General features: G+C 40.0%; 2 protein-coding genes across 2 annotated transcripts; one reads left to right on the top strand and one right to left on the bottom strand.

The window, feature by feature from the left end:
- Positions 1-173: 173 nt before the first annotated feature.
- Positions 174-14,052, top strand: myef2 (myelin expression factor 2). Its single transcript, XM_080431458.1, has 17 exons — positions 174-362; positions 1,289-1,506; positions 2,270-2,322; positions 3,362-3,369; positions 3,465-3,558; positions 3,654-3,845; positions 4,631-4,784; positions 4,878-4,927; positions 5,022-5,082; positions 6,830-6,928; positions 8,380-8,424; positions 8,522-8,593; positions 11,035-11,130; positions 11,327-11,389; positions 12,499-12,662; positions 12,871-12,922; positions 13,668-14,052. Exons 1-17 carry the CDS (start codon positions 235-237, stop codon positions 13,829-13,831), a joined length of 1,713 nt encoding a protein of 570 aa, XP_080287584.1. The 5' UTR covers positions 174-234; the 3' UTR covers positions 13,832-14,052.
- Positions 14,053-15,204: 1,152 nt separating this feature from the next.
- On the bottom strand, positions 15,205-23,536 carry slc24a5 (solute carrier family 24 member 5; the record flags this gene model as incomplete). The annotated part of the gene is made up of 9 exons (XM_080431875.1): positions 15,205-15,541; positions 17,681-17,782; positions 19,257-19,463; positions 19,684-19,967; positions 20,569-20,669; positions 21,018-21,121; positions 21,639-21,722; positions 22,240-22,419; positions 23,377-23,536. 9 exons carry the CDS (start codon positions 23,534-23,536, stop codon positions 15,219-15,221), a joined length of 1,545 nt encoding a protein of 514 aa, XP_080288001.1. The 3' UTR covers positions 15,205-15,218.
- Between the last annotated feature and the right edge of the window lie 4,443 nt (positions 23,537-27,979).

Here is a 27,979-nt window from a genome sequence, read left to right as displayed (position 1 = left end):
AGGCGTCGCATCTCCTGTAGATCTGCTATTTTCAAATAGCTGATGGTTCAAATCATGTGTTCCTGTGGCCTGCTTCTTTTGGGCTTGTTTTCATAGACCAGGTTGCTTATTTCTCTCACATAATCTGGCAACGGTGGTAGCTGTCCAATTCATTGACTCCTGAGATTCAACTGCGCAGGGACAGGACAGGAGCATTGTGTTGTGTTGTTTGCTGTGAGCCTAACAAACCTGAACATGGAAGAAGATCTTGTAACCCTTGATGATGAGCCAAGTCAAGAGGAAACTACCGAACCCGCTCAGATTGAAGACGAGGAGCCCGAGCCTCCCCAGGACCCCCAGGACACCACCAATGGAGAGAAAACGTAAGTGAAACCCGTATTGTTTTGCCCTGCCAGACCAGTGCCGATGCGGTACCTAACAGCTAGCCAACCTTAGCTAAGATGGAGACCTGGGTAGTTAGCTGAAGTGCTGAACGTTAGCAATAAGGCCCCAAAGCTGTGATGCTTTTAGTGTTTGCTTACCATGGTGTCAATACAATAACCGGTTAGAGTCTCAATATAAAAACCTGCTTTTCGTAAACTAAGCTAAATGCTAATACCTGCTACTTGGTTGAATCGCAGTGCAGTGTATTGACAAGGCATCAATTTACTAGCATCAGGCTCAAGCGTTGCTGGAGTACAGACTATACAGACAGACAGTGCTTATGTTGTTTGTTTGATTGTTTGTTGCCAGTCTGTAGAAACACCCACGTCCGTTACAAAATAAGCTGTGAGTAAGTGTTACAATTAGTAACAATGTTACAAAGTAGCCAATGAATGGAGTGGAATAGAATTCAATAGTGGACAACAGAAACAATGCTATGAACTCTGGTACAATACATCAAATGGTAACATTTATGTTTACCTCTGTACATGGTACCGTCCCTGCGTCCCATACAATTAAAATGTTCTGATTGCACACTCCAATCAACCATTGATTGTCTTTTGCAGCTCAGATAGCATTACTGGTAATAATAATACTTGTATTTATATAGCACTTTGATTTACAGTGTAACAAAGTGCTTATACAGTGGCATAACAATGGCAAACAAACAAAGTAAAACAGATTTAAGTGTAAAATGACATCAAATCAAATTAATGCCTGACTTAAAAATATGTTTTCAGCTGATGTTTAAAAGAAGATAACGGGCAACTTAAGGCTGTATGAAGTGTGAATGATAGATGGAATGCCAATTATAATATTGGAAATCCTAAGAATTGCTTTGACGTTTGTTTTACACATTTTGTAGAGAAGCTGAGGAGACTGTGCCCCCCGCAGAGAAGACAGAATCCAAAGAGAAGGAGAAGACCTCTGGGAGCCGAAGAGGGAACCGCTACCATCCTTACAAAGACAAACACGGTGCTGCTGCTGCAGACAAGAAGGCTGCTCATGGGAACCGGGTGTTCATTAGCAATATCCCCTATGATATGAAGTGGCAGGCAATTAAAGACCTAATGCGTGAGAAAGGTAATTCCTGCTGTGTTCGGGATGAAAATGTTTTCCCATTCTGTCTCTTCAGCTGATCAGGAGGTCTTGACCTCTCCTCTTTGTTACAAGATGGAACAACCCGCCTACAGTAGTCACTAGATGTTCTACCTTCTTTTGGATGCACTTAGTGAAGAAAACACGGACGTAGTAATAGTGTGACATTAGCTTATTGGATTTATTCATACTCATTGGGTGGACCCCAGTTTAGATTGGTCTGATATGTCTTTGAGAAAGGAAGAAACTCTTAGTTATTTTGTTCCTTGTTTTTTATGGTATTGTAAGCTCCTACATGTAACCTCAGACCAGCCGTAGTAGCATTGACTGTCGTTGTATGATTTTGTTGCATCTGTTGTAAGGTGAACCATGTTTGTATGAATGAACCTGTTGTTAATGCAATGACTTTTGAACCACTGGGTCTTGAAGAGACTTTTGAAAGGTGAGAGGACACCGGGGAAATTCCAACAACAGGAACTTTATTGACCCACTGATCAATGTTGAAGCCTTTTGAATTTCCCAGGTTAACTGTAGCTGTGTTTTTCTTTGGCCTTGGCCTGTGGGGGCTCTCAGTCACTGCCCAGAAAGGCATGGTGTTGTCTGGTGGGATGTTGGTCTGGGCTGACTGTTGATCATTAATGGGACATCTTCGCCTGTAGCAGCGTTGCCAAGGCCAACGGTGCGGTGAAGACTGGTGACTTAAATTCCTTTGTTCTCTTGGTATTTTTCCTTTGTATGTCTCATGTAGTTGGTGAGGTTACATACGTGGAGCTCTTTAAGGATGCAGAAGGAAAGTCAAGGGTAAGTGATGTGGTCAACTTGCTGCACGAGGTTTTAAATGCCCTCCGCAGTCTCCTTAATCAACCAGTGTTATTTTAGGTACCGATCCTTTGGGTCTGTCTATGTTACCGAATTGGAGATGGGTTGTGTTTAGAGCCTGATAGTTGGCTTTAGATTGATATTCTACTTGAAAGGGACTTGTCCTGTTGATTCTGGAAAAAAATAGCCTAACTCGAACTTATCTGAAAGTGCAACGTTGTTTTGCTGTTGTCACTTCAATTGGTGTCTCAGTTTGTCCGTTTTGGCCATGTTCCAAAGGGAAATGTGGCTTGAGGTGATTTGTCATATTGATTGACCATGACGCTGTCTCAAATTCTGATATTTACAATTCTGTCATTTTATATGGCACAATTCTCTTTTCAAAGGAACAAAACGGTTATTTTTCTTTTGACTTATTTTAACTTTAACTTCCCAGAAAAACTACTTTCTTTGCTCTACAGCTGTTTATGAAAACCACACAGAAGTTACTGCACACTGTTTTGATGTAATGTCACGGCAAAACTGGTCCTTTCTCAAGCTAATAGCTAAATGCATAAAATTTAGTTCACATCTGTTTTATTGAATTGATATTTTGTTGCATTGTACATCTGTTCAAACCAAGTAGGCTATGTTCAATGAGGTTGCATTATTGTGTTTGTTTGATATGTGCACTTAAAACTTGTTCTAACCCTACTGATCATCTATTTTTGTAGACCAGTGCTGTGATATGTCAACACTCTGATGCTATAGATACTGTCAATAACTTGTACTCATCTGGCTTTTGATGATCTTTTCAAAATACATGGTCACAAACAAAAGCCTGCTAGCACAAGCTGGCACCCAAACAAGAGTAACAACATTGTATAGATTCACAAAACACTAGAAGCATGTTGATACGTGTCTAGACAAGTTGATAAAGCTCTAGACTTGTTCATATGTTTTATTTGAGCCTAACGTTTTTATTTATTCCTTCTACTCCGGATATATGTTGATTCCTGAACTCAACGATGCTGCTTGTTAGGGTTGTGGGTAAGAAACCGTTTCACATACTGTTAATATCTAGATTTAACATCATAAGCCTACATGCCCTACTCTTTATATTTATGCTGTCCCTCTCTCACCAGTGTTGTGGAGTTTAAAGATGCAGAATTTGTTAAGAAGGCCATAGAAACCATGAACAAGCATGACCTGAGTGGAAGGCCGCTCAACATCAAAGAGGTAGGGACAAGTGAACGCACCTTTTTTTTGACATTCAAGCAGCTGCCAAGAGCATCTTTCATTTGAGCTGAGTTGCAATGCGTTTCTCACACCAGGACCCTGATGGGGAACATGCACGCCGCGTGCTGCAGCGTATGGGGGGTGTTCCCCAGGGAGGCCGAGGGCAGGACGGTATGCCTGGAGGAATGAATGTACCTCACGCCATTGCCAACAACCCCAACATCCCACCAGAGGTCATCAACTCACTGCAGGCTGGCCGTCTGGGCACTACAGTGTTTGTGGCCAATGTGAGCACACAATATGTTACTTTTACTTTTACTCCAGTTACTCTAAAATAAATAATGAGCTTGAGGTGATGGTTCAATTAAAGCTGTGCCTTGGTATGGAAGATAACCTGATTGTCCATCTATAATCTAGGCTTACTGTCTGGGCCCTGGGAGCCATTAACCCATTTAGATTCAGGTGCTGAACAACAATACGTACATTGGAGGAAAGGAAGGGAAGTTTGAACACTGTAGCTCCCAGTAGAAAAAACATTTAGAGTTCTCAAACAACGTTTCGACCGCTGTGGGTCTTCATCAGGTCTGACCTTGGCCATCTTACAGGCATTAGCTACAGTGTGCGAACTTCCCTTCCTTTCCTAACATTTTTGTACATTCTTTGAATTAACACGTTTTTCAGACAACTTGGTTTACAATATTTTAGAACGCATTTTCAGAATCGGCCTCGGGTCTAAATTGTCAGAGGTTGCTTAGTGATTAGCCCACTTCTGAAGGATATTTACTTTCCATAATCCTTTTGAAAAGGGCTTTGCTCAGAAAGCAGTTTAGTTACCTTTTGGACACATGTACACTTCAGGTGCATGTAAACAACAAAATGTGTTGATGAAGCTGAAAACTATTACATTGAGTTACACTGACTATGACCACTGATAATCATGCACGTGAGTGTTGCCTTAATCAGGCTAGGAATGAATAGAGTATGTATGCATGTAAAGGTAACATTTGTCTCTGAAACAAGGTAACCATAACATTATGCCCAATGTTTATAATGATGGTTCCTTGAATTTCAGCTGGATTTCAAGGTGGGTTGGAAGAAGTTGAAAGAGGTGTTTGGCATGGCTGGTGTGGTGAAGCGTGCTGACGTGAAGGAGGACAAGGACGGCAAGAGCAGAGGGATGGGAACGGTTACCTTCGAGCAGCCACTGGAGGCTGTACAGGCCATATGTATCCTACAGCTCAAATAGCACAATTGAAATGCATGCATTGACACACAGATGTAAACATTTGCAGCTGCTTTCTCCTTGACTTTCCGTTCAGCCATGTTCAACGGTCAGATGCTGTTTGACAGACAAATGCATGTTAAAATGGTATGACAAGACATATTTTTTCATTTATCATTCTATAGCAGTGGTACAAAACAAGGAGAAATTGCATTTAAACATTTATATGCTTTTTTTTTAGGATGAGAAATCTCTTGTGCCTGATGATTTCCGTAACATAGAAAAAGCACCTCAGTTACCAAGTAAGTAAATTGTGTTCAAACTGTTTTTATAAACGTATTATAATGAGCAAGGCATAGTACAGTGGTTCTCAACCTTTTATACTCGGAGACCCCCTTCTTAAATCTGACAAAAGCTGCCTGACACACGCAGTCACGTGTTTGTCAGACCTTTTTTCCTTTTAAATGGAACGATGTTATTACTGCACAATGATACATGTGAGAGTTAGCTATGTTAAAGTCACAGGATAACGGATGTATAGTATAGTATGGCGAGTTGGACTTGCTGATATCATATTGACAACAGGCAGTTAGACACAGTGACAGTGGATAAAAGCAAGGACTTTTTTTCCCCCTAAATGGTCAGGAAAATTTTTATGTTGTTGTGCAACATCCAATGTTGACTACCTCAAAACAGACTAGGTAGAGGGTAATTAATTGAATTCAATTTTTTCAAAAGGCATTAGATGGTGGGCCAGAACATAAAATCGAAGTATAATTGAATAAATTGATTGTTACAAAATGTTACTGAAACTCCACGATAGACTGCGTTATAAAACATACATTTGTGATGAAGCTAATGGATGAAAAAATAAAGGAGCTGTGGTGGCATAATAAACTGCAAACACGCTGTTTTCCCCCTTAACATTATTGGGAATAATAAATTCATGGACTGACCAGGAGGAGCTGAACTCATTCGAATAATAATAATTGACATCGGCTACTTTAATTCTCATAGTTATTAACCCACCTCACAGACATGAAACACATCTCATTATTAAGTATAATTTCATAGCCGTTGTATAATCATACAACGGCTTCTGTGTTACAGATCTACAAGCTCACAACACGTTGCTGATCGACGCGATGTGAGCTTATAGGTTGGCTAAACTCGGGACCCAACACTGTTGTACGACGGAGCATAAACTGGTTTGTCATTACTGGACTGATTGACTGCAGCTGGGGTCTGTGTGCTCTGCTATACGTGCAGCCTGCTTGAGTTTGCTAAACATTTAAATCGGCAAAATGCCACTATCCAAAAGCATAAAGATGAACAGGGTATTTAGAGAGGAATGGACAAGTTTGCTGTCCATTCCTGCTTTCATCCTGCCTGGTTCCATCAGTGAAAAGCTGTTGTGTTGTGCAATAAAGTAAAGTGTTGGCTGCCTGATATAATTATATACGGCACCACAAAACGAATCATGGCACCTTCAAAGTGGTCTTTCCACCAAAGACGGAGGCAGAAAAGCGTAATTGAAGCACTGACAGTGCAGTTTGTGCACACGGCAGCAGGAGTCAGCTCAGCTGTGTGACAGTGGGGCCGTTCCGCGGCTTAAACAGCAATCACTCTCAGCGTGGATTAAAGTATAATAAGCATTCTTCAGGTGGGGATAAATTCTATATTTGGACATTATAGCTATAATGATGCCGCATAATGTGACTGCAAGTCTTATATTGTAAAATGAAATGTAGAATAAAAAAATACAAATTTAATAAAATCATATTCTTAAAATAATCTGGCGGGCCAGATATTATTTCTGGGGCGCCGCTTCTGGCCTGCGGGCCGCCAGTTTCAGACCCCTGATGTATACTGTAAAAAAATAATAATATGCTATTTGCAACCCTTTTCCATATCATAAAATGAAGGTGCCTGTTTTGGTTCAAATAACTTGAGCAAGATTAATTGGAAAAATAACTGAGATATGAATTCATTATGTAATAATCATTAGTTGCCCTCCTACTATACACAAGTTTTCTTGTCTGTGTGTAGGGGGTCTCGGTGGCATCGGTATGGGCCTGGGTCCAGGTGGGCAGCCTATCAATCCTAACCGACTGTCTGGAGGAGGAGGAGGTGCCATGGGGCCTGGAGGTCAGTCAGAGAATCTTCCCACATACCACACCATAAAAAAACACTGCTCTGCAGTTGTTCTATGTCTCATGTTTGTTGCGTTCTGAAAGGTGAATGGGCACTTACTTGGGTAATGCAGGGCAGAGGTTTTTCCTTGGCCTCTAGGGAGTGAGCGTGCAAAGTTTCACGTCGATCGGCCGAGTTATAGGTAAAGCGCGAATTGGCCTGTTATAGTGCCACCGTAAGGCCGATTTGAATTTCTTCCTTGGCATAGTTGCAATATGCGTGCAAAGTTTCACAGCAATCGCACGCTGTGTTCATGATTTCGGGCATTTTGTTCTAAACGGACCACTCCTGCAAACTTTGGAGGCCAATCTTAGCCAATCGGGATGGAATATGAAAGATCTGAAAGACTTGTTTGGTTTAATGACTATAGAGATACTGTGTACGGATTTGCGTGATGTTTGGACAAAATCTGTAGGAGTAATATAAAAAAAAATCTATAACAGGCAGATCTGAACAATTCGGAGCAGAGGTTCTGCCCTGGCATTCAGGGAGTGTGCGCACAGTTTCGCTGCGATCGGGCCAACAGTGCCAGAGATAAGCTGGTCACAGACAGACACACGGACGAACGGAAGGACAGGGTGCAAAACATAGTCTCGCCATGCCGTACGCCTGGCAGAGACGATAACAGTCCGCAGCCATAGTCCATAGAAACCCTCGATCCACCCTTGAGAAAGCACACAAACTCAGATGAAGAAGTCACGTTAGTAACACGTTAGCTACAACAGCAGCATTTATGGGACATGAATGCAAACAGATAGAGAGGAGGGGAGTGGAGCTCAGTGACTCATGAGAAATCCCTGGCCAGTCTAAGCCTACATAACACCATATAATTCATAAGAAAAAGCATTCCTGGTGTCAATTGGTTCAAATACCCCAGAAAACACATAATGCTTAGTTAATGTGTAAACTATTGAATCTTCTGGTCTTGGCTGTGTCATTCTTACCTGGCGTGTCGAATGACCCTGCTGCACCTTGAATGTGGGTTATGCTGATAACGTGAATGATCAGACAACAAGTAAAATTCCTACAGTACAAACTGAATTACTGGATGACTTCACCCATTTTGAACCTATCTTCATATAATTGTTCCTCACTAATGCTCATGATAAAATGGTGCAATTTTTTTCTACTTGGTCTGTGTCTCATAGGAGCCTTCAATTTTTTCTTTTTATTAACGCAAGAACAAAGGCTTCCATTACAGCATGCTTTCCAACTTTCCAGGAATAGAAAGCCTGCATTAGGTTAGATTCCCCATCGATGATGTCACTGGAGTTTCTGACCACAGCCCTCCTCTGAAACACGAGTAGAAATAAATGGTCAAATTATATCATGAGCATTAGTGAGGACCAATTATATGAAGATAATCCCTATATATATTTATATTGACTTGCTGGATTTTTGATTAGGCATGGATGCCGGTCCAGGTTATGGAGGAATGAACAGAGCTGGAGGTGGGTATCAACAACTTTTTGCACTGATTTGCTGGTCATCTCTTTTTGTTTTTGGAGGAAAGGCTAGATAACTGTTGTTAACGGATGTGTTCTGCAGGTGGAGGCTTTGGTGGAATGGATAACATGGGCAACATGGGTGGTTTTGGCAGAGACATGGGCCGGATGGGAGGTAAGGAAACATGCCCACTTTTTTCTTGACTTTCTCCTCATTGGCTGAAGTTAATGGGGAGTCTGTGTCAATGCCTTCCCATACTGAACAGGCGTAAGAGCTCCAGTCACGGAACAGAATTACCGTCGCTAACTTAAAGTAGACACAGACACGCTACCCTTCACCCTCCGGCAAGCATTTAAAGGATTTAAATGTTTATTTGTTCATTTGAAAAGGATCCTCATTAGCTATTGCAATCAGCTAATTCTGATGGTCTTACTGGTGTCCACACAAAAACATATTAAGAAGAAAACTAACATTACAACTAACATTAAATGGCATACATTCACATTACAGTTACATCAATAATAACAGACTAAAACATAAATGAACACTGTCATTCTTGTTTTTTTACTCTATTTCTATCTCTCCATCTCTCTTTTGGTCTCTACCTCTGTTTCTCTCTGTCCATCTCTCTCTTGTGTATGCATCATTATGGCATTATGTCTGGAAGAGACACTGCATGGTTTACATGGTTAGATTATCAACTAGGATGCAATATACTTGCGTGCTTGCAGCCAATGGGACAGGCGTTATTAATGTATCTCCCATACATCAGACGAACAGCTTGCACCCGCTTGGCTACTTCCTTGCCGACACGTATTGCCTGAAGGGACAATTGTTCTACGATATGATTATTAATTCACAGAACCTGCAAATCGACTGCAAGACTTGATTTGATCCCTCTCCTTCCCCCTCCTCACTCAGTCTGACTGGTTCCTCAAGTGAGGATGTTCTTTGAACTCCTTTACAAAGGTAAACAGCTGGGGAATTGGAAAGTTGATATTGTGAATTGGGTTAAGCTGACTTAAGTTAATGTTAGGCTTAAGTAAGTAAACAACGGGTAAAGATCAGCAGGTAATAATTGAACATAAAATGATATGCATTGTCAGACCACTGTATATGCATTGGAACGTTTTGTGAATAAAAATGCATACAATTGCAACAACAATTTAAATACTTGCTACATTATATATATTAAGATATATCTGCAAAATTAAAATAACATGAAGTGCTCATGTAACAGAGTTACCATTTGTAATAGGTGGTGGCCTGCTGTTACTATGGTGCTGATAACCTCAGACCCCAAACATAAATGATAGCAGCCGCAGGTTACTTTAATGGTACTGACAAAATGTCCTAGACTAACGGATGAGAAATTCCCTCTGTGGGATGTTTTGCCACTGATTTCTCAACAGGCTGTTTAAGGGTTTCCAACAGAAGGATTTCCTGTCGAGCTCTCGATATGAACGCAAACATATGTCAAATAATTCAGGGAATTACATCTTTGAATACATCCATGATTCAGATGCACAAAATCTTTTTTTCTTCTTTTTTCTCAAAATAAAATAATTCAGACCTAAAACCTACAAATTATACATGTTGCTTAAAAACACAAAGTCTGACTTATTTCTATTATGATCCACTGGATCAAATTCCCCTTCCGTGCCTGCCTGAATGCCTCGTTTCTATCGGCTGAATGTTTATCCATCATAGCGCATAGTGGTCAAAGTTCATCAATGCTGGACTTTGGAGCTCGCCGTGGGCGTCTCTGCGCTGTGCTTTGACGGATGCAGCAGCAGAAAATGTCACAGTGCAGGCAGGGTGCCGTTGCTACATTCAGTCTGTAGAGGCCATCAGTCTGCAAAATAATTTGAATCTTCATCTCATGTACACCACAGTATTTAAAACGTATGAAAGACATTTTTGTATTCTCTCTCACTTTAATTTAAAGGGGCTCTCTTTCTCCCTCTCTCTGTATGCGTGTGTGTGTGTGTGTATATATATATATATATACGCACGCACGAACGCACACACACATACACACACACACACACACATGCACACACCAGGGATCATCAATATGTCCGTACACGGACAGATGTGTCCGTGGCAAGACTTGGCCTTGTCCGTGGCAAAGTTTAGTTTTTTTGTTTTTTATATAACATTATAATGTTCTTATTTTGACCATAAGATCCAATTACCGAGTGTCAGTCTCTGGGTTTACTATGACACTATGGCACATTAGGAGTTCACTAGGACAGTGGTTCTCTAACTTTTTATTTCCAACAACTCCATAACTCTGAGAGTGCACAAAAAATCCTGAGAGTTCACACATGGAACCAAATGGACCCTTTAAGGCTATAGCTCTTTATGTTTTTCTGGTAATATTATTGTCTGCTCATTTGTATGTCCATGGCAAAAAAATGAATTTTGACAAAAATGTCCACCACAAGCCAGCATGGCGATGACCCCTGACGCGCACACACACACACACACACACACACACACACACACACACACACACACTTTTGTCTCTTAGTGCTCCTTTTAAGGTTTTGCATGAGTTTATGTAAAGTTGTGTGTAGCCATGACAATTTGTTATTCCTGCCTGTGATCAGATATGTACAGGTCAGGGATGGGTGGAATGGACAGGGACTTTGGCCGCGGTGATATGCCCATGAACCGAGGGTTTGGGGATTCATTCGGTGGAATGGGTGAGTACAGTGAAACTCATGACTTCAAGCGAACTTCACAGGCATGACCACAGCATAACTATGCATGTTTTGGTATTTCTAAAGCTTGGATGTGGTCTGGGAGACGGTTTGGGAGTTGTTCATCATGTGATGTTGTGTGATGTTGCTGTGTATTACCTTTCAACTAAAGTGTGCTGGCTTCTATTCTCTCCCTTAGGAGGAGGAGGTTTTGGAGGAGGCATGGTCAATGCTGGCATGGGGCATATGGGAACTGGATTAGGTACATCAAGCATATCATCAGCTACTTTTTTCCCTTTAATCTTTGCCACATCATCAATTCACTCCCACCCGTAAATACACAAGGGCCCTCTGTGAACTTGCCTTGCTTTGTAGAGTGAACTTGTGAGCGATGCAATCAGTCTGGTTATCAGTTCATATCGCAGCAATGAACTGGTTGTTCATTGGAGATGGACGCATATTTCAATGTCAACATTTCTAATATTGTGACATGACAAACTAAAATACAAGATGCTTAGTTTTGAGTGAAAATCCTGCTAGCATGCATTTTCTGTTTAATTTACTTTGTCCCACTTTGCCTGCCTGTCTTGTGGATATCACACTGCAGTGATTCACAGCATGCAGTATTTAACACATGCAAACCCAAGCCTAATTTAAAATGTCTCATTCCCTTTAAGATCAATCAGATTAATCCATTAAACCCTGTCTTCCTTAGCGTTGGATGAGTAGGCTAATGGTTCTTCCTCTACATTTTGCTTGCTATGTGAAAGGAAAGAGGTTTTTGTCCATATTCAGCAGCTACAGATGACTTTTGGCAGAAAGCTTGAATATAAAAAAGAATATTTTGCTCATCACTTGGTTATCTAACATTGTGTTGATAACGTCAGCAGCACTTTATCATTACATTTCTTGGCATGGCCACTTTTTCAGGAAATTTTTGGACGATAAGGAAAAAAATAATGCTGATATGAGTCAGTTCTCTCAATGTCTGCTGAGGCATTGTGGGCTTGGATTCAATGTTAGAATACAGAGTCCACAATGTAACGGTTATCTTCTAAATATTCCTCACTTCATGACTTGACATTATGTCAATAGTAGCTGATTCCAAGTCAGCACTAACTACATTGTATTGGATTCAGTGTGACTAGCCATGCTGGACTTAACTGTATGTGACAACTAGATTCACAGATGTTTTTTTACACAGCATTATTGGTATGGCGTAGTTGAGCTCAAATAGTAAAAATGTGTCATTTCATGTAAGGATGCAGGTTGATACTGAAATAAAAATGAGGGTAGTAGTGATGTGTTTCTATAAGCTGCACTACAGAACACAGAAGATGCTCTCTTATTGTGAGTGTGTATCCGTTGTAGGTGGTGGAATGGGAAATATGGCGATGGACCGTATGGGCTCCAGTTTTGACCGTATGGGCATGACGGGAATGGAGATGAACCGTGGCTTTGGAGGTTATGGGGGTGGTGGCATGGTTGACAGAGGCTCTGGATCCAAGGGAGGCTGTCAAATCTTTGCGCGAAATGTAGGTGGAGATATTTATCTATGTGGTTTGAACTAGGACTAACGTTGTAGGATACCTTTAGTGTAGAAATGTCTGCATGTGGTTTCGAATAGAATCTTAACTTAAAGAATGGCCACATGAGTTAATAAGAGGTTGTCTAGTCAAATAGAAAGGTGAAAGGAGCCATATTTTACTATGTTCTAAGGCTTGTTTTTGTCTTTTGTCACAGCTGTCTTATGACCTCACTTGGCAAAAGCTGAAGGAGAATTTCAGCCACTGTGGTACGTCTTCTACTCAATCTAACATGAATCTGTACACGTTGATGCATTTGCATAACTCAAACATTGACTCAGTTACCGCTGACATTGGCACAGATCACAAGATGACCAAAAGAACCACACTTGCAAGATGTATGTTTAGCTGCTCTCTTAACCCATTCAATCCGGGAACGCACCTCTTGTCATTTTAGATTTCCTTTGGCTATTCAAAAATAGCAGATCTACAAGCTCATAGCACGGCCATCGAGTGCCGCGCTATGAGCTTGGAGATAATGCTATTTTTGAAAAATCGTGAAAATGTGTGCAAATCTTTGAATATATATATATATATATATATATATATATATATATGAATGTTTGCTTTAATATATATATATATATATATATATATATATATATATATATATATATATATATATATATATATATATATATATATATATATATATATATATATATATATATTAAAGCAAACATTTGCAAAATATGTTGTTCCAGGAACCCACAGAAGCAAAGATTTGAGTTACTAATGTTCGTGTTAAAAAAAAAATATTCAAACGATAAAAAAAAAGCAGATATACAAGCTCATAGCGCGGCACTTGTAGATCTGCTATTTTTGAATAGCCAAAGAAATTAAAGTACTAAACTACTAAACTAAAGTAACACATCCTGGATTGAATGTGTTAAACCACCTGTGTTCAGCAAATTGAATCATCTACTCTCCTCCCTCTGTCCATCCGCACTGCAGGCCAGGTGATGTTTGCAGAAATTAAGATGGAGAACGGAAAGTCAAAAGGCTGCGGGACGGTGAGGTTCGATTCTCCGGAGAGCGCCGAGCAGGCCTGTAGGATGATGAATGGAACGAAGATAAACGGTAGAGAGGTGGACGTCCGTATAGACCGCAACGCCTAGGTGCCCTCGGAAGTAACGGAGGAACGGGCGATCACTTTCAAAGCCCTCACCAATGAGGTTTTGTTTTGTTTTAAAAACACTTATTCCATATCTCCATTTTTGTCCACCGCTTTTCCAAACTTTTGTTTATATGTCAGTTTTTGTTCTTGTATCTTTGTTTTGTAAACCCTTTTTAATTTGTGGGGCAATTTATTTGATCAATAAACCTTTTAATTTTTAAACCGGCTGCTTGTAAAGTCTTCTCAGATCAAAGTCTTTTGGTTAGTCATCGTCCCAGCATAATTTTTATTGATCATAAGATGAAGTCATCCAACTATTATGTTATGTTGTTGATTGATATAGTATAACATCAAATTGTGCTTCACGCTTGATGCTGAAATATGTATTCACCAGAATGCCTTATATTATAGATGTTGGCAGCACATTTGCATACCATAATGAAAACATGGTGATACAGGATAGGGGACTGAACAACATGGATCCTGAGTCATTCTACAGTATGTTGACCAGTCAGGCAATATAAGGCAATGGGAAACTTTGGGATTTTTCTATTTATGGCTCTGTGTCCACCTTTCCTAAGTACAACAAGGGCAGTCTGCTCATAAAAAGCTTATGAGGATTACTTGGGTGATACTCCCCCCTCCTTTTATGTGTTTCTCACTCAGTGACTTGAAAGAGAGAGACAAATCACATGACTTTATTGGGCACATCTTTATTATTTCCTGAGTTCACTTGGTCAGTTTTGGGTCATTCACTCATCAAGCAGACAGCCATGTGCTATTGGTCTATTCCTGAAGCAAGTCCTTCAAATGCAACTTCTGTAGCAATACTTTACTTGATCATCTTAAGATGGTACAGGTGTGTGTACAATTATAGTATATATAATTTAAAAGACTTCTCTTGTCAAGATATAACCACTGCACATTTATTCCTAACATGGTAGTGGCTGACCGTGGTTCTTTTTATTTGAATAGGAGATTCTTTTGGTTTTAACACTTTTTTTTGTGTTTTTTTGTTGTTTGATATTTTTTTAGGCCTTTTCTGCCTTTATTGATAGTCCACAGTGAAATGACACAGGAAGCGGGGAGAGTCGGGCAGTGACATGCATCAAAAGTCTGCAGGGCTCTGGAATCAAACCTGGGACTCACTGTCAGGCATCAGCATCTACGTGGTATATGCCTTAACCACTCGGCTACTGGCACCCCTAACTGTCAGTGTTATGGATTATTGCTTTACTTGTCTGGGTATGGTACTGTATATAATAATATAATAATAATGTATATTATATAATAATAATTCAGGCCCCACGCCTTGGGGATTTATTTGTCACAGTATATTTGCACATACTGTACGTGAAATTTGTCCGCTGGTTCACTCTGGTCCTGTTTTAGTCACTGCATAGTCTGATGGGGTTATTTCCAATAATTCCGAGCTCATACAGGATGGACAAAGTGGCAAAGAGAATGTAGCAGAAGAGTGAAACGATTCCCAGCTTCCAGTCTAGCTTCCATCCGTTCACATGGACTGCTATGAAGAGGAAGGCGATGGAAAGGAGGAGTGTGGATGAGATGAAAACCAGCCCAGTGCTGTTGACCTCTACAGGATTAACAGTGTCTACAAATACAGTCATAATGAACCAGGGCAGTCCCAGACACAGCATATCAAACACATTAGAGCCCACGATGTTGGACATGGCCATGTCAGCTTTCCCTGCAGAACAGATAACAGCATGTGTAAGCCATTTTATATTATACCTACAATTACTGCATGATAACATATACTGAAAATCTGAAAATCTTACACTGTACATTTGCGGTGCAATTTACAGAATGGTTTGATTAGTTTAAGTTATCCCAAAATTACCTGGTTGGGCTTGGAGATTGAGTGTGAAAATCTTAACCGGGGAAATTAATCAATAGGGCAAAAGAGTCCCTAAAGTCTATACCCCCTAGGTCATAAATAAAATGTTCCATTCAGAAATCCCATAGACTCTTTTCCTTATCACTTAATTTAATGTTAATAAGTAGTCCAGGCTGTTTACTCATATGATTGGTTACTAATTAACCCAAATAGACCAGCCTGAATACAAATATCACACTATCATATATAACTCAAAATAAACGATACATAGCCACCTCCCTGACAGCATGCCCAGACTATATTATTATATTTTATAAAAAATGTAAACAATTCATTACATTAAGTGGAATTTTTGAAAGGAACATTTCTCTATGACAGGGTCAGACTTCGGTACTCTATGGCTGTTAATGAGCAAGGCACTTAAGGAGCAACTGCATCAGTTGTGCTGCTCTGCGTTAAAAGAATGATGTTGCCATCTACTGGTTGTCTACCAGATAAGAATTTATCTGAGAAGGTGAAGCAGGGTATTACAGATATCAAGGCTGCTCAGCCCATCTAACCTGCATAAGTAACAATATACAAAATAAAATCCCCCCAGTTTTGGCCTGTCATGAATTAGTCTAAATAGGACTTCCTACTATCATTTGGTGCTGATTAACCCATTAAGGCCCAAGGCCGATTCTACAAATGCCTTCTAATTCAGTAGTTCTCATACTTTTTCGTGCCAAAGACTTGTATGTATTTGGCCGCGGATCCCCATCTGAAAATGTTTTGTGCCAAAAATAGTAGATGTACAAGCTTGTAGCGCTGCAGAGCTGGATCTCAACTGAAGCTTTTGCACCACGCTGCATCAAAATATCCGCCGTTTCCATTATACTAAAGTACCAGTAGGCTAGCCCCTCTCAAATACACAGGTATGCGTAGCAAACGCCGGTCATTGACACTCCTTTGTAATGTAAGGACATAGGTGGAGGTCATTGCTTCTTGCCTAAGGCAGCTACACACTGTAGGACTTTTAAAGTGGTCATCAGATCGTTATGTATTTCACATTACAAAAGTCTCTTTCTTGAAAGCGGCTGTCATATATCGTTGTGGTTTTCACATTATACGATTGATGGCCGACGAGGGATCACACATTGCAAGATATTTCACCATTTTTTGCCAGTCGGCGACAAAGCCAAATATCAAACATGCTAGATATCTAGAAACGCTCGGGATGGCATCACCGAGCCATATTATCGCGGCACGATCCTCTCGCAGTGCCTTTCACACACGGCAAGCAAAGCCTCTGCGAGCAAAGCCCGATCTTGCGTCAGATCGGGGATTTGTCGAGCGCCAAAAAAGGTCCCAGACAGTATAATCGGGCCAAATATCTTGCAGTGTGTAGTAGCCCTAACATTACATTACATTACATTACAGTCATTTAGCAGACGCTTTTATCCAAAGCTAACAATGTAATGTAGACAAGTGGTCAACTGTCCTGTATGCAAATGCAAATCACCTGCGCAGGGGTTCTCCAGCTATCGGTAACAACCAAATGGACCCTTATAACTGTGATTATAATACAATATAAATTATTATACTGTATTACAACTATGATAATTACAATACACTACAATAGACCGTAACGTGATTATAATACAATATAATCTATTATAATGTATTACAACTATAATCCTGGTCTACATAAAAAGTCAGTGAGTGATCAGTCATTATGTTTGGCCCCATTTGGCCTGGCTCAGACCTACTCTGGACTGGTGCCAAAATAGGCACCCATTTCAGACCCCTTTGACACCACTAAGCCCAGGTCCTTGCAATGGAAACGGCGGCACAAGTGGGTGGTGTGTTGTGGTGCCATGCCAATGGAAAACCGGCTTTAAGTGACGCGCTGTGAGCTTGTATATCTGCTAATTTTGAAAGCCACTGTTCTAAATCCAAAGGTTTCTGAAAAACTAAAATCTAAAATGGGTTAAACAGTGAAACTGTTACCTTCTCTAGCCACCATAACACTTGCTATAGTGTCAGGTATACTAGTCCCAGCAGCCAACAGTGTCAGCCCCATCACTGTGTCAGGGATGCCAAGGGTCTCTCCTGTACACAATAGACAAAAAAATCAGTAAGTAAGAGAGTAAAAAACAACAAAATAGAGCTGGGTAAAGATGTTCATTTTTCAGGAAATGAAAAAGAAAAAAAGTGGAGTTAGGAGTTTTTGTTCATCATTGATAAGAACAGCTAAATGGACCTCTAAGCTCACAATGAGGTTGGAGGTCAGAAGGGGGTGGAGCCTGGAGTCAGCAAAACCAGCTAACTCCACCTCCCTTGGGTGCAGTTAGCTGGTTTAGCAGAAAGTTTGAGGATCCAATGGAGTTAGCTGGTTTTGTCAGAAGCGCTTTTTAATGCTTTTCATTGGTTCAATTTTTTTTTTTTTACCAACACACAGACGTAAAGGGTGTTCAATGGCCCTGATTTATGGAAAATAATGCAAAAGCGTCAAAATGGAGTTAGCTGGTTTCTGCCGGACTGCAATTTTTTCAAGATATGTTATTTCAACAAGGAAGGGCCAAACCCTTTTAAAAGCAACAGTTTAAGTCTCAGTACATGCTGTGTGCCTATTCAAGAAGTGTCCATTGTTCCATTTGGCTGATGTTAACAGTACACATCAGAGCTGCAGGCAACAATGCTAAAACACAAATCAAATACCATTACTGACTATTGCTTTGATGCTTTCCAAGGACTGGGAATTCATAGTAGCCTACCTGTTCTACCCTGTCCTCCATACGACTTGACTTTTCTCCATGTGAGCCTTTCTGACGACTATGGAATAATAATCCCATTATATTGCAATAGCTCTACTACCGTCACATGATGAGGCTGCCCTTCCAGGCTGATCTTATGGTCAGGTTTACAGTTTATTTTCTCTTGGTACTGGAAGGTTAACTCTTCCTGCAGCACCCATGACTGTTCAGCATACACAAACCCTTGGCTCACATGACTGTGTTGTTTGGGGTTGTGGCAGGCCCTAATCCTACTGTGGCTTGCTGGACTGATGCCTGCGTAGCGTACACAGCTCACTGGAGCTACACTACCCCTAACTCTTCAGGACAAAGGCATCCCAGGAATGACCCAGCAGACCAACATGTGATTCTACTCTAAATATCAAATATGTTTCTCAGAAGTTTCGAACATGCAGCCGTAATGCTGGGGTTCCGTGACTTAGTGAGTGACTGACACACTTGAGGAGAAATACATTTGAGATAAAAGTGGCCACGTTATGAAATATTTTAGACCAGTGGAACCCTACCCTACAAGTATGTAACTCTGACAGTATACAAATGGAACCAAATGGACCTGTTAGGGTCCATTTGGTTCCATTTGTATACTGTCAGAGTTAAGGGGAGACCGTGAAATGTAAAAGTTTGAGAACCATTGTTTTAGACAAATAGTCCTGCAGGGAAACAGAGATACAAAGTATGTCCTGAAGGTTGAAAACAGATTTCATGTCTAATAAATTCAAACCTAGAGAGAGAATTCATTAAAATGTCATCACAGAAAATTATACATTTACCAACAATGGTGACCATCCACACGAGTATATATGTGAACGCTGAGATCCAGACAGCTGACATGAAGAAGGCCATCATGTACCACGACTTCCAGAATCTCCTTCTGCAATCAGGGATGGTGAGGAAGAGTAGAGCGATGACGGGCAGAGACAGGACCCAGATAATCCGCTTGAGGTCGTGCTCGGGCATCGCAAAAACGCTTTTATGTACTGTAAAATGGGGAGGCAGTGGGACAGACAGACAGGTAGAGCCTAATTAATATCTTCTTTTGTACGACTATGTCGCCTGCCAAGAATAACTGACTTTCAACCGACAATTAGGCTTAACTTGTAAGCTGAGTATTCCTAGCGAAGACATTACACTACATAATGTCCTAGTTGATGGAGACATGAAGGCAGACATGAGGTACAGTGTGAGTTGCCATCTAACCTTCAGGAATCTCATTCAGGCCGTGCAGGCTAAGGGAGAGTTGGGAGTAACCGGAGTCATCCTGGAAGATCCCGCTGTCTGTTCTCGATCGTCTGTGGACCCTGAGACTGGGATCATCATTCCAGCCAATCAGGGGTTGGGTTTCTATTTTCTCCCCGGATGTCTTACCCAGACAGGTGCAGCAAGGGCTGAACCTCCTCAGCACAAAGTCACTGATGCGGAGGTCAAAACACAGCACCACGATGTAGACCCCGTACACCAGCAGGAGACAGGCAGCATCATACCTACAAAATGAATGATGATGATAATAATTTGAGAGCGAGACTGTATAAATTGAACTAATGCACCTGTGGTGCAAACCCTGTACTCGAAATTTCAGTCACCCTGCAAAATAATAAATACGTGCAGACCAGTCGTGTGCTCCATATTTTATTTGGGTTGTCTCTCCTGAAGTGCCCAGGTATTATTCTCTCTACCTCTTGTTACAGGTGTCTCGATTGTGAAACCTCTTGTTACAGGTGTCTCGATTGTGAAACCTCTTGTTACAGGTGTCTTGATTGTGAAACATGCATTTGACCAGCTTGAGTCTAAACTTAATAATCTTTTCAGAGCAGCCTACTGATCCTTGAGTTTCATGAGAAATATGCCCATTTCTCCCCTAGTCTTCTTGCTGACAAACAAACTGTTACATTTTGCTGTGGGCAGGGTGATCATCCAATAACATGAAAAAGCTTCTTTACCTTTATCATAACAAACACAATTGTGCTGCTCTAGCTATTGTATACAGCACAGTGTATTATACATTATGATGCTGTAACACAAAATGTGTGTGTGGATTGTGGAAGCAATTACACTGTGCAATTTGAGTATGATTTATTCACTCACCAGTACACCTTGTTATCAGAAATGATGGCAATAACAGCGGAAACACTAATGCCATAGGCCAGGCAGTCCCTGAATAGTGGCCAACAGGTGAGGTGACACGCCTGAGAGGAAATTACACAGTTCCTTATTATGATTTACATTTCCCACAATGAAATGTACACAATGATCCTTCCACCTTGACCTAGAAAATAGTCACTGTCTTGCATGTTTTATTGTTAGGCAATCTTTCTCATAATATTGTGTGTGTGGGTGCGTGCGCTTGCGTCAGTGAGTGTGTGCAAGTTACGTTACAGTACGTGTGCAAGTTAAGTAAAAGATTCAGGTTGGGGTCGGTGTTGCAGGATTAGGCATTTATGGGTATGGTTTAGGGGCTTCTAATGACTTTTTCGGTCCCCATAGGGATATAAATACAAATGTGTGTGTGTGTGTGAGAGAGATTGAGAACATACAGCAGAGGTCAGAAGTCCACAGGCAGCACAGATTCCTAAGAGGTTGTAGACTGCTGATCCCACGATGGTGCTTACTCCAATATCTCCCTTTGTTACAAAAACACCTGATGAACAAAACAACATCTGGTCTAAGACAAGGTACTGAAGATGACGCTAACAAATGCTACAGCATGAAGGATCTTCACAGAATTAACCAATTTCAGCAATGATTACTATCTGAATATATAGCTATTTAATTAAATAAAAAAATGAAAAACATATCACTTTTTAAAGAGAGTTAAAAGAACACTTTTACTGTGTATTTTATGTGCTCTATGGACCCCCTGTGTGTCTGGAGTAAAGTTTGAATTGAATTGTGTAGGTGTAGGGGATAAAGACAATGTCAATGTTGCCTTGTTTTATTGTTATATGTCAGGGACTAAGGATGACTATGAGACTGAAGGAGACTAAGTCCTTTATTTTTACAACACATTCTAACTACTGTATACTGTGCTGTATTTGAAGGCTCTGTTCGTTAATATAATGTCCCTCCAAAATAAACAAATAAATGAAATGAAATGTTGATTCCACTGTTGCCATTGGAGCTAATCGTGATTGATGATAGTATTTGATGCTGCTTACCCAGAAAGGCTGTGACCAACTCAGGTGCAGAGCTTCCAGCTGCCATGAATGTAGCCCCTGCTACATCCTGAGACAGACCCAGGCCTGGGAGAGACACAAATGAGTTGATAGAAATAAGCTACATGCTGCTTATTAAACCCCATATGGGTAACCGAAGACCCTCAGGGCTCAATACTAGTGTCTTTTGAGTTGTCTGTTATTGTGGGGAAAGCTTTAGCTGAAAATAGCCGATCGACAAGCTCACAATGCGACGCAATGCGTTGCGTTGTGAGCTTGTCGATCAGCTCCTACTTTCAGCTAAAGCTTTCCCCACAATACCAATGCTGGGGTTCAAGTGGTTACGTATAAGTATAAGTAGAAATACATTGAGAAATACATTGTGTAATCTTACTGAAGTAAAAACTTTCAATTCAAGATGGCATTTTATTATTGTATGTATTGGCATCTCGAAAGTAAAGGCCCATTTTGTACGTTTGAAGACTATATTATTATTAGGCTACATGCTTTGGAATATAATGGTATAATGTTCTGCCAAATAATAAGTGTATTATTTATAGTCAAGCTATGTACCATAGAGGCTACTGTAGTGCATGTTACTTACGCTCACTGATAACTTCCAGGGATGGAAGAAAGTAATCGTCACACACTATTGCGACAGCTAAGAACATGTAGAAAATGATCATGAAATATATGACAAGTCCTCCATCCTTTCTTTCTTGTACTGTGAAGAAGCCCTCAGGGAACTCAGATGACTGTGGTGAGATGCATTCTGTCTCATTTTCTGAAATAACAGCAGCATGGCAACAAAATTAAGAACAAATCTGAGAAATAGTTAATTAATAAGAACCCTGTTGCTGATTTACAACCACAATATTATTTGGGTTTTTATAGTGAATGAAAAGAAGGATTAGTCCCAAACACTGACACACTTGAAGAAAAAACGTAGTTGTTTTCACTTTTAGCTAAAAGAAAAGATCTAAAATAAACAAATGAAAAACAGAACAAAAAAACAACATCAACCAATTTCAGTCCCATATACAGATACAGATTCATAAGGTATGTCTGTTCAACATAGTGAGTGACACAGGACCAGAGAAGAAAGCTCATTGGTGGAAAAAGTACACTTAGTAAAAGTATCAATAATGCAATGTAGAAATACTCTGTTACAAGTAAAAGTCTGGAATAAAAACATTTTCAGAGTAAAAGTACAAAAGTATTGGTATCAAAATGTTCTTAAAGTACCAAAAAGTACTCATTGTGCAGAATGTCCCATTTCACAAGTTTTCAAATGTATAAAAATCTTTTGAAAATATATATTTTCAAATGCCTGAAATATATTTAGGGCTTAAGTGGTTAATCTGTTTTGTAATAATAACAAATCTACAAAGTAACTAAATAGTAACTAAAGTTTTCAAATAATTGTAGTGGCGTAAAAGTACAATATTTGCCTCTGAGATGCAGTGGAGTAGAAGTAAAAGTAAAAGTACAGAACATTGGAAAAATTCCACTAAAGTAAAAAATACCTCAAAATTGTACTTAAAGTACAGTACTACTTGAGTAAATGTACTTAGTTACTTTCCACCACTGCGAAAGCTATATTGTGTTAAAGGTAGGCTATTCCAAGAAAGGACTCCAGATCTAGCAAAAGTTATATATAGCCTACTATAGCGTGTGGTTAACATAATTATGCCATACTTTAAAAAGCACCATTTATTATTCACACCATAAACAATCTTACCAAGAGCCCTTCGCACCCTGCTAGACCGGCCTGCTTCTGCTGATGATGTTGCAGTGAATGACACGAGATGAATTGTCCCATAAGAAATTAATGTCAAACCCAAAAAATAAGGTATAAAATCCTTTCTCTTCTTGCATGGAGGTGATGTCGCTTGAGTCATGATTATTTGATTTAAAAAAAAATGTTGTCTTAACGAATCATTTGATTGTTCCTGTGCAGTAAAGTAAAAAGCCTGGCAAACATTAAAACAGCTGCCAGTAAAAAACCTGCATCTACCACTACACACTACGAGCTGCAAAAGGGATTATTAGGGGGAAGCATCTTTTAAAGGTCTGCAGGCTAGCCTACTACCAAGAAGGGATCACGAGATGCAGTCATTCCGCTTGGCTTGAACACACTCAGTCTTGTTAATACCCCATGGTACAGGACATTAGGATGGACTTATTAGTATTACAGAACACATAAAAGGTGTTCTTGGTCTGGTCCTATGGGATTCTGGGAAGGACTGCCGCATGTGCTTTAGCCTTTAGGCCATCTCTAACGTATTAAAGGGATATTTCACTTTCAAATAAAATGAACATTAACAAAAAAAATATATATATTTATGAAAAAAGTAATGGAAAAATCACGGCCCCCTCACACATTAGACTGTCCTTTAATGCATGAGGGGGCCGCAATTTTACCATTACTTTTTTCATTTATTTTGAATATATATATTATTATTTTTACGTTTATTTTATTTGAAAGTGAAATATTCCCTTTAAGTGATGTGAAAAACACATTTACTACATAATATGTGAGTGTGGGCCCCATAGCGAAAAGAAACTGAAGAAAGATAAGACTAAAGTTGAAGTCCAAACCGCAAACTGACGTAACCAATAAGGGGGGGATCGGGGGTCCCAGGAATGTGTTCAGGCATGTATCAAAACTAGTGCTCTGCTCCCCTTCTTCATAACACAGCCCTGGGACACAGCATGGACCAGCATGGACCAGTGGGGTGCATCGGTTCATGTAGCCTACATTTCACATACTTTAATGATAATGATGATGGCATGATGGAAAGTGGTAAGTTTATAATTACACTACTATGTTTAAACAGTCGTGTTTATAGCCCCTTTCGGAATCGGAACCATAGAGTTACAAATAAGTTCGGTGTTCGGAACCCTGTGTACAGAGTTGAGAGTTCCGAAAGGGACTATGATGTTTCCTACTTGAATCATGTGCTGTAATGACCTGGCGTTATATCACTGCTCGCAGGTGGTGGTTAACTGATCTGACCTCGCATACTGGATGAGACACAGAGACAATCAGGTGAGAGTCGAGAGAGGCTATATACTTTTATTGACCAATTTATAGGCATATGTAAGACACAAGAGTGTGTAAAGGGCACCCTCGTGTGGTGTTTGTCTGTGGGCTTCGCTTACATACTGCACAGTGAGGTACAGAATGCAGTGTACAGGTACAGGTGTATGTGATCATGCCTGATTTGCATAATCATATTGTGGCCACAGTTAGAACAATTTGAATAGTAGGCCTGCCTTTCCTATCATGCTATCCTTAAAGGTAGGGTAAGTGATTTACTTTGGTTAAAATAAGTGTTAAATAGCTCTATATTCTGATAGTACTCATTACTATAGAGTGTTTGTTCAGTAAGAGGAGTCTCCCATGTCTCTCCAGCTCTTTATTAAACAGAAAATACATTTCCAGTGCTCTGTCCTGATTGGCTTACATTTTGTCACCTACAGTACCTGAAAATGTACTATATTCTGTTTACTAAAGAGCTGGAGAGACCCCTGTGACCGAACAAACGCTCTGTAGCAATGATTACTATCAGTATATAGTACTTTAACCTTTAAAATATATATATAATAATAATACCAAAAAATATCACTTTTATATCACCTTTAAGAGATATTGGCCATGTCCTATTAATGTGTGTTATGCGTCTCACTACATCATTGAAATTAACCTTTTTCTTAATTGAATATCTTATGATGACATTCACATTCATGATGTATTTTAGGTCTCTCTCTCTCTCTCAAAACAATTAAAACGAATTAAAATAGAATAAACACACGTAAACAGAGCTGTATCACATTGCAATTGTGTTCATTGGTATTTGCCTGTTTTGTATGGTCAGTAGTTCTATGCAGGGGTCATCAGCATGCTGGCTTGTGATGAACATTTTCAAATGTACAGTATACTAGGGCAGTGGTTCTCAAAGTGGGTCGAGGGACCTTCAGGGTGCCTTGAAGGGGGTCCAAATGGACCCTTACAGGTCTGTAACTCTGAGAGTGTACAAATGGGTTCAGAGTTACTTAAGTAAAAGTATCAATCAAAATTTACTTGAGTAAAAGTACAAAGGTGTTGGCATCAACATATACTTAAAGTACCAAAAGTAAAAGTACTCATCATGCAGAATGACCCGTTTCACAAGGTATCATATGTATACAATTGATTAAAATCTTTTGAAAATAGCCAATCTACAAGCTCACAACACGTCACGATGCAATGCGTTGTGAGCTTGTATATCTGCTATTTTCAAATAGCTAAAGTTTAAATAGGGCTGAAGTGGTTAATGTATGTTTTGTAATAATAATTAAAATAATTAAAAGTAACTAGTAACTAAAGTGTCAAATAATCGTATTGGAGTAAAAGTACAATATTTGCCTCTGAGATGTAGTGGAGTAGAAAATACTCCAGTAAAGTAAAAGTACCTCATATTTAGTTTGACTTAAGTACAGTACTTTTGAGTAAATGTAATTAGTTACTTTCCACCACTGGTTGTACATCACCCAGAAGATTATGAGCTTTTCCTTATTAGTCATGTTTTCAAACTCTCTTTGGGTGTTTAAATCTGTGGGAACTGGAAGTAAGCCTGTGTGCCTCTGATGTCTTGGTACAGTGGGCAGGCTGTGAGAAATTGCAGCTCAGTTTCAACCTAATTTTGTGCGCAGTGGGTATGTCTTCTCTTGGGAGCCAGGTTCGCCTGTGGCAGCCTTTCATGTTCGAGAGTACAGTACAGTATGCTCACTGAGTCTGTATACAAAGGATTTCCTCAGTTGTTTTGGCTCATTCACAATGCTCAGGTATTCTGCCACAATATGTATTCTCTGTTTAGAACCAAATAGCATTCCAATTTGCTCTGTTTTGGGTCGATTCTTTCCAATGTGTCAGATAGCTTTCTTTTTGTTTTCTCTTATAATTAGTTTTTTGTGGGATTTCTGTCTGATGGCTCTGCTTGTGTATGTGAACAGAGTCCCAGAACCAGCTGGCTGAGGGTCATCTCTCTAGTCTATAGTTTACAGGTGATGGCTTTGTTGTGTAGTAGTGTGTCTGGGTCACTTTCTTTTAGGTGAATTTAAATGCTCTCTTTGGATTAAAAAATAATAATTAGTGGGTATCGTCCTAATTCTGGTCTGCATGCATTATTTGGTGTTTTGCGTTGGGTGTGGAGAATAGATTTGCTGCAGTCTCAATTAGTTTTTGTTATCAAGTGGATCCCAGTCCTCACAACCATAAAGGGAAATGGGTTCTATGACCAAGTCCATGAGTCCAAAATCTGGACCCAGATTTGAATCAGAACCAGAATCTAAACTTTTACTTTTCAGGATTTGTAGAGTTTCGAGCATGTGGATCTGCTACTTTTGTGTGACGTTGTATGACGAAGGGCATTCATTTACGAATAAAACACATTGAAATATGGAGATAGGAGGTTTCTGCCGGACAGCGACAACCGACAATATTGAGCTTATGCTCTCTCTCTCTCTCTCTCTCTCTCTCCATCTCTCTCTCCATCTCTCTCTCTTTCTGCCACTCATTGACACTCCAAAAGCAACCAGTAGGTGGCAGTGTTTGCTCTTAAATCAACAAGAATTGACTGACAGACACTTTTTATTGGCCAATATTTACTAAAATGAAAACCAGTAACTTGATAACTTGATGATTTCAAGAAAACAATGTAAACATTGAAACAAGTTTCACTCTGTGTTCATCTGAGATCCTATGATACGTTTTTCCTCAATAGAATAGAGGAATTACCATTTGAGGAACTGTAGCATGTATTTGGTTATCAAGAACTGTGGACGCAACAACATTAAGAGTAAATGTCACACTATAGCTTGGAGGTCTACATATCCATGCACAATCTTGATAAGTTATATAACGTGCGTGTGTGTGTGAGAGTGTGTGTGTGTGTGTGTGCGTGTGCGTGTGCGTGTGCGTGTGCGTGTGCGTGTGCGTGTGTGTGTGAGGGGGTCAGTATGGGGGGGGGGGGGGTCACTTGTGGTAAAGTACAATGATAAGTTGGCAAGACTCCTCTGTGTACACTTAGTGTGCGTGCGCGCATGCATGTATTTTGTAGCAGCAGGATATAGGAGCAGACATATATAGAGATATATGACAGATATTGACAATATATATTTCTGTCCATGCAGGGTAAACCAACTCTTTTAGGATAATGTGCGTATTGGTGTGTGTAGTACTATAAGGGAAGTACTGCACTTTGAATCCATTTAGCTGCATCTCACCTTGTGCTTATGTCAGTCACTGTAAAAGAGGGGAGGAGGAACCGAGGAGGAACCAGCTAGACCTGAAAAACAGG

The sequence above is a fragment of the Gymnoscopelus braueri genome, assembly GCF_963280865.1.
Source record: "Gymnoscopelus braueri genome assembly, chromosome: 1".
In the NCBI taxonomy this organism is placed as follows: Eukaryota; Metazoa; Chordata; class Actinopteri; order Myctophiformes; family Myctophidae; genus Gymnoscopelus; species Gymnoscopelus braueri.
This window is presented reverse-complemented; position numbering and strand designations above follow the sequence as displayed.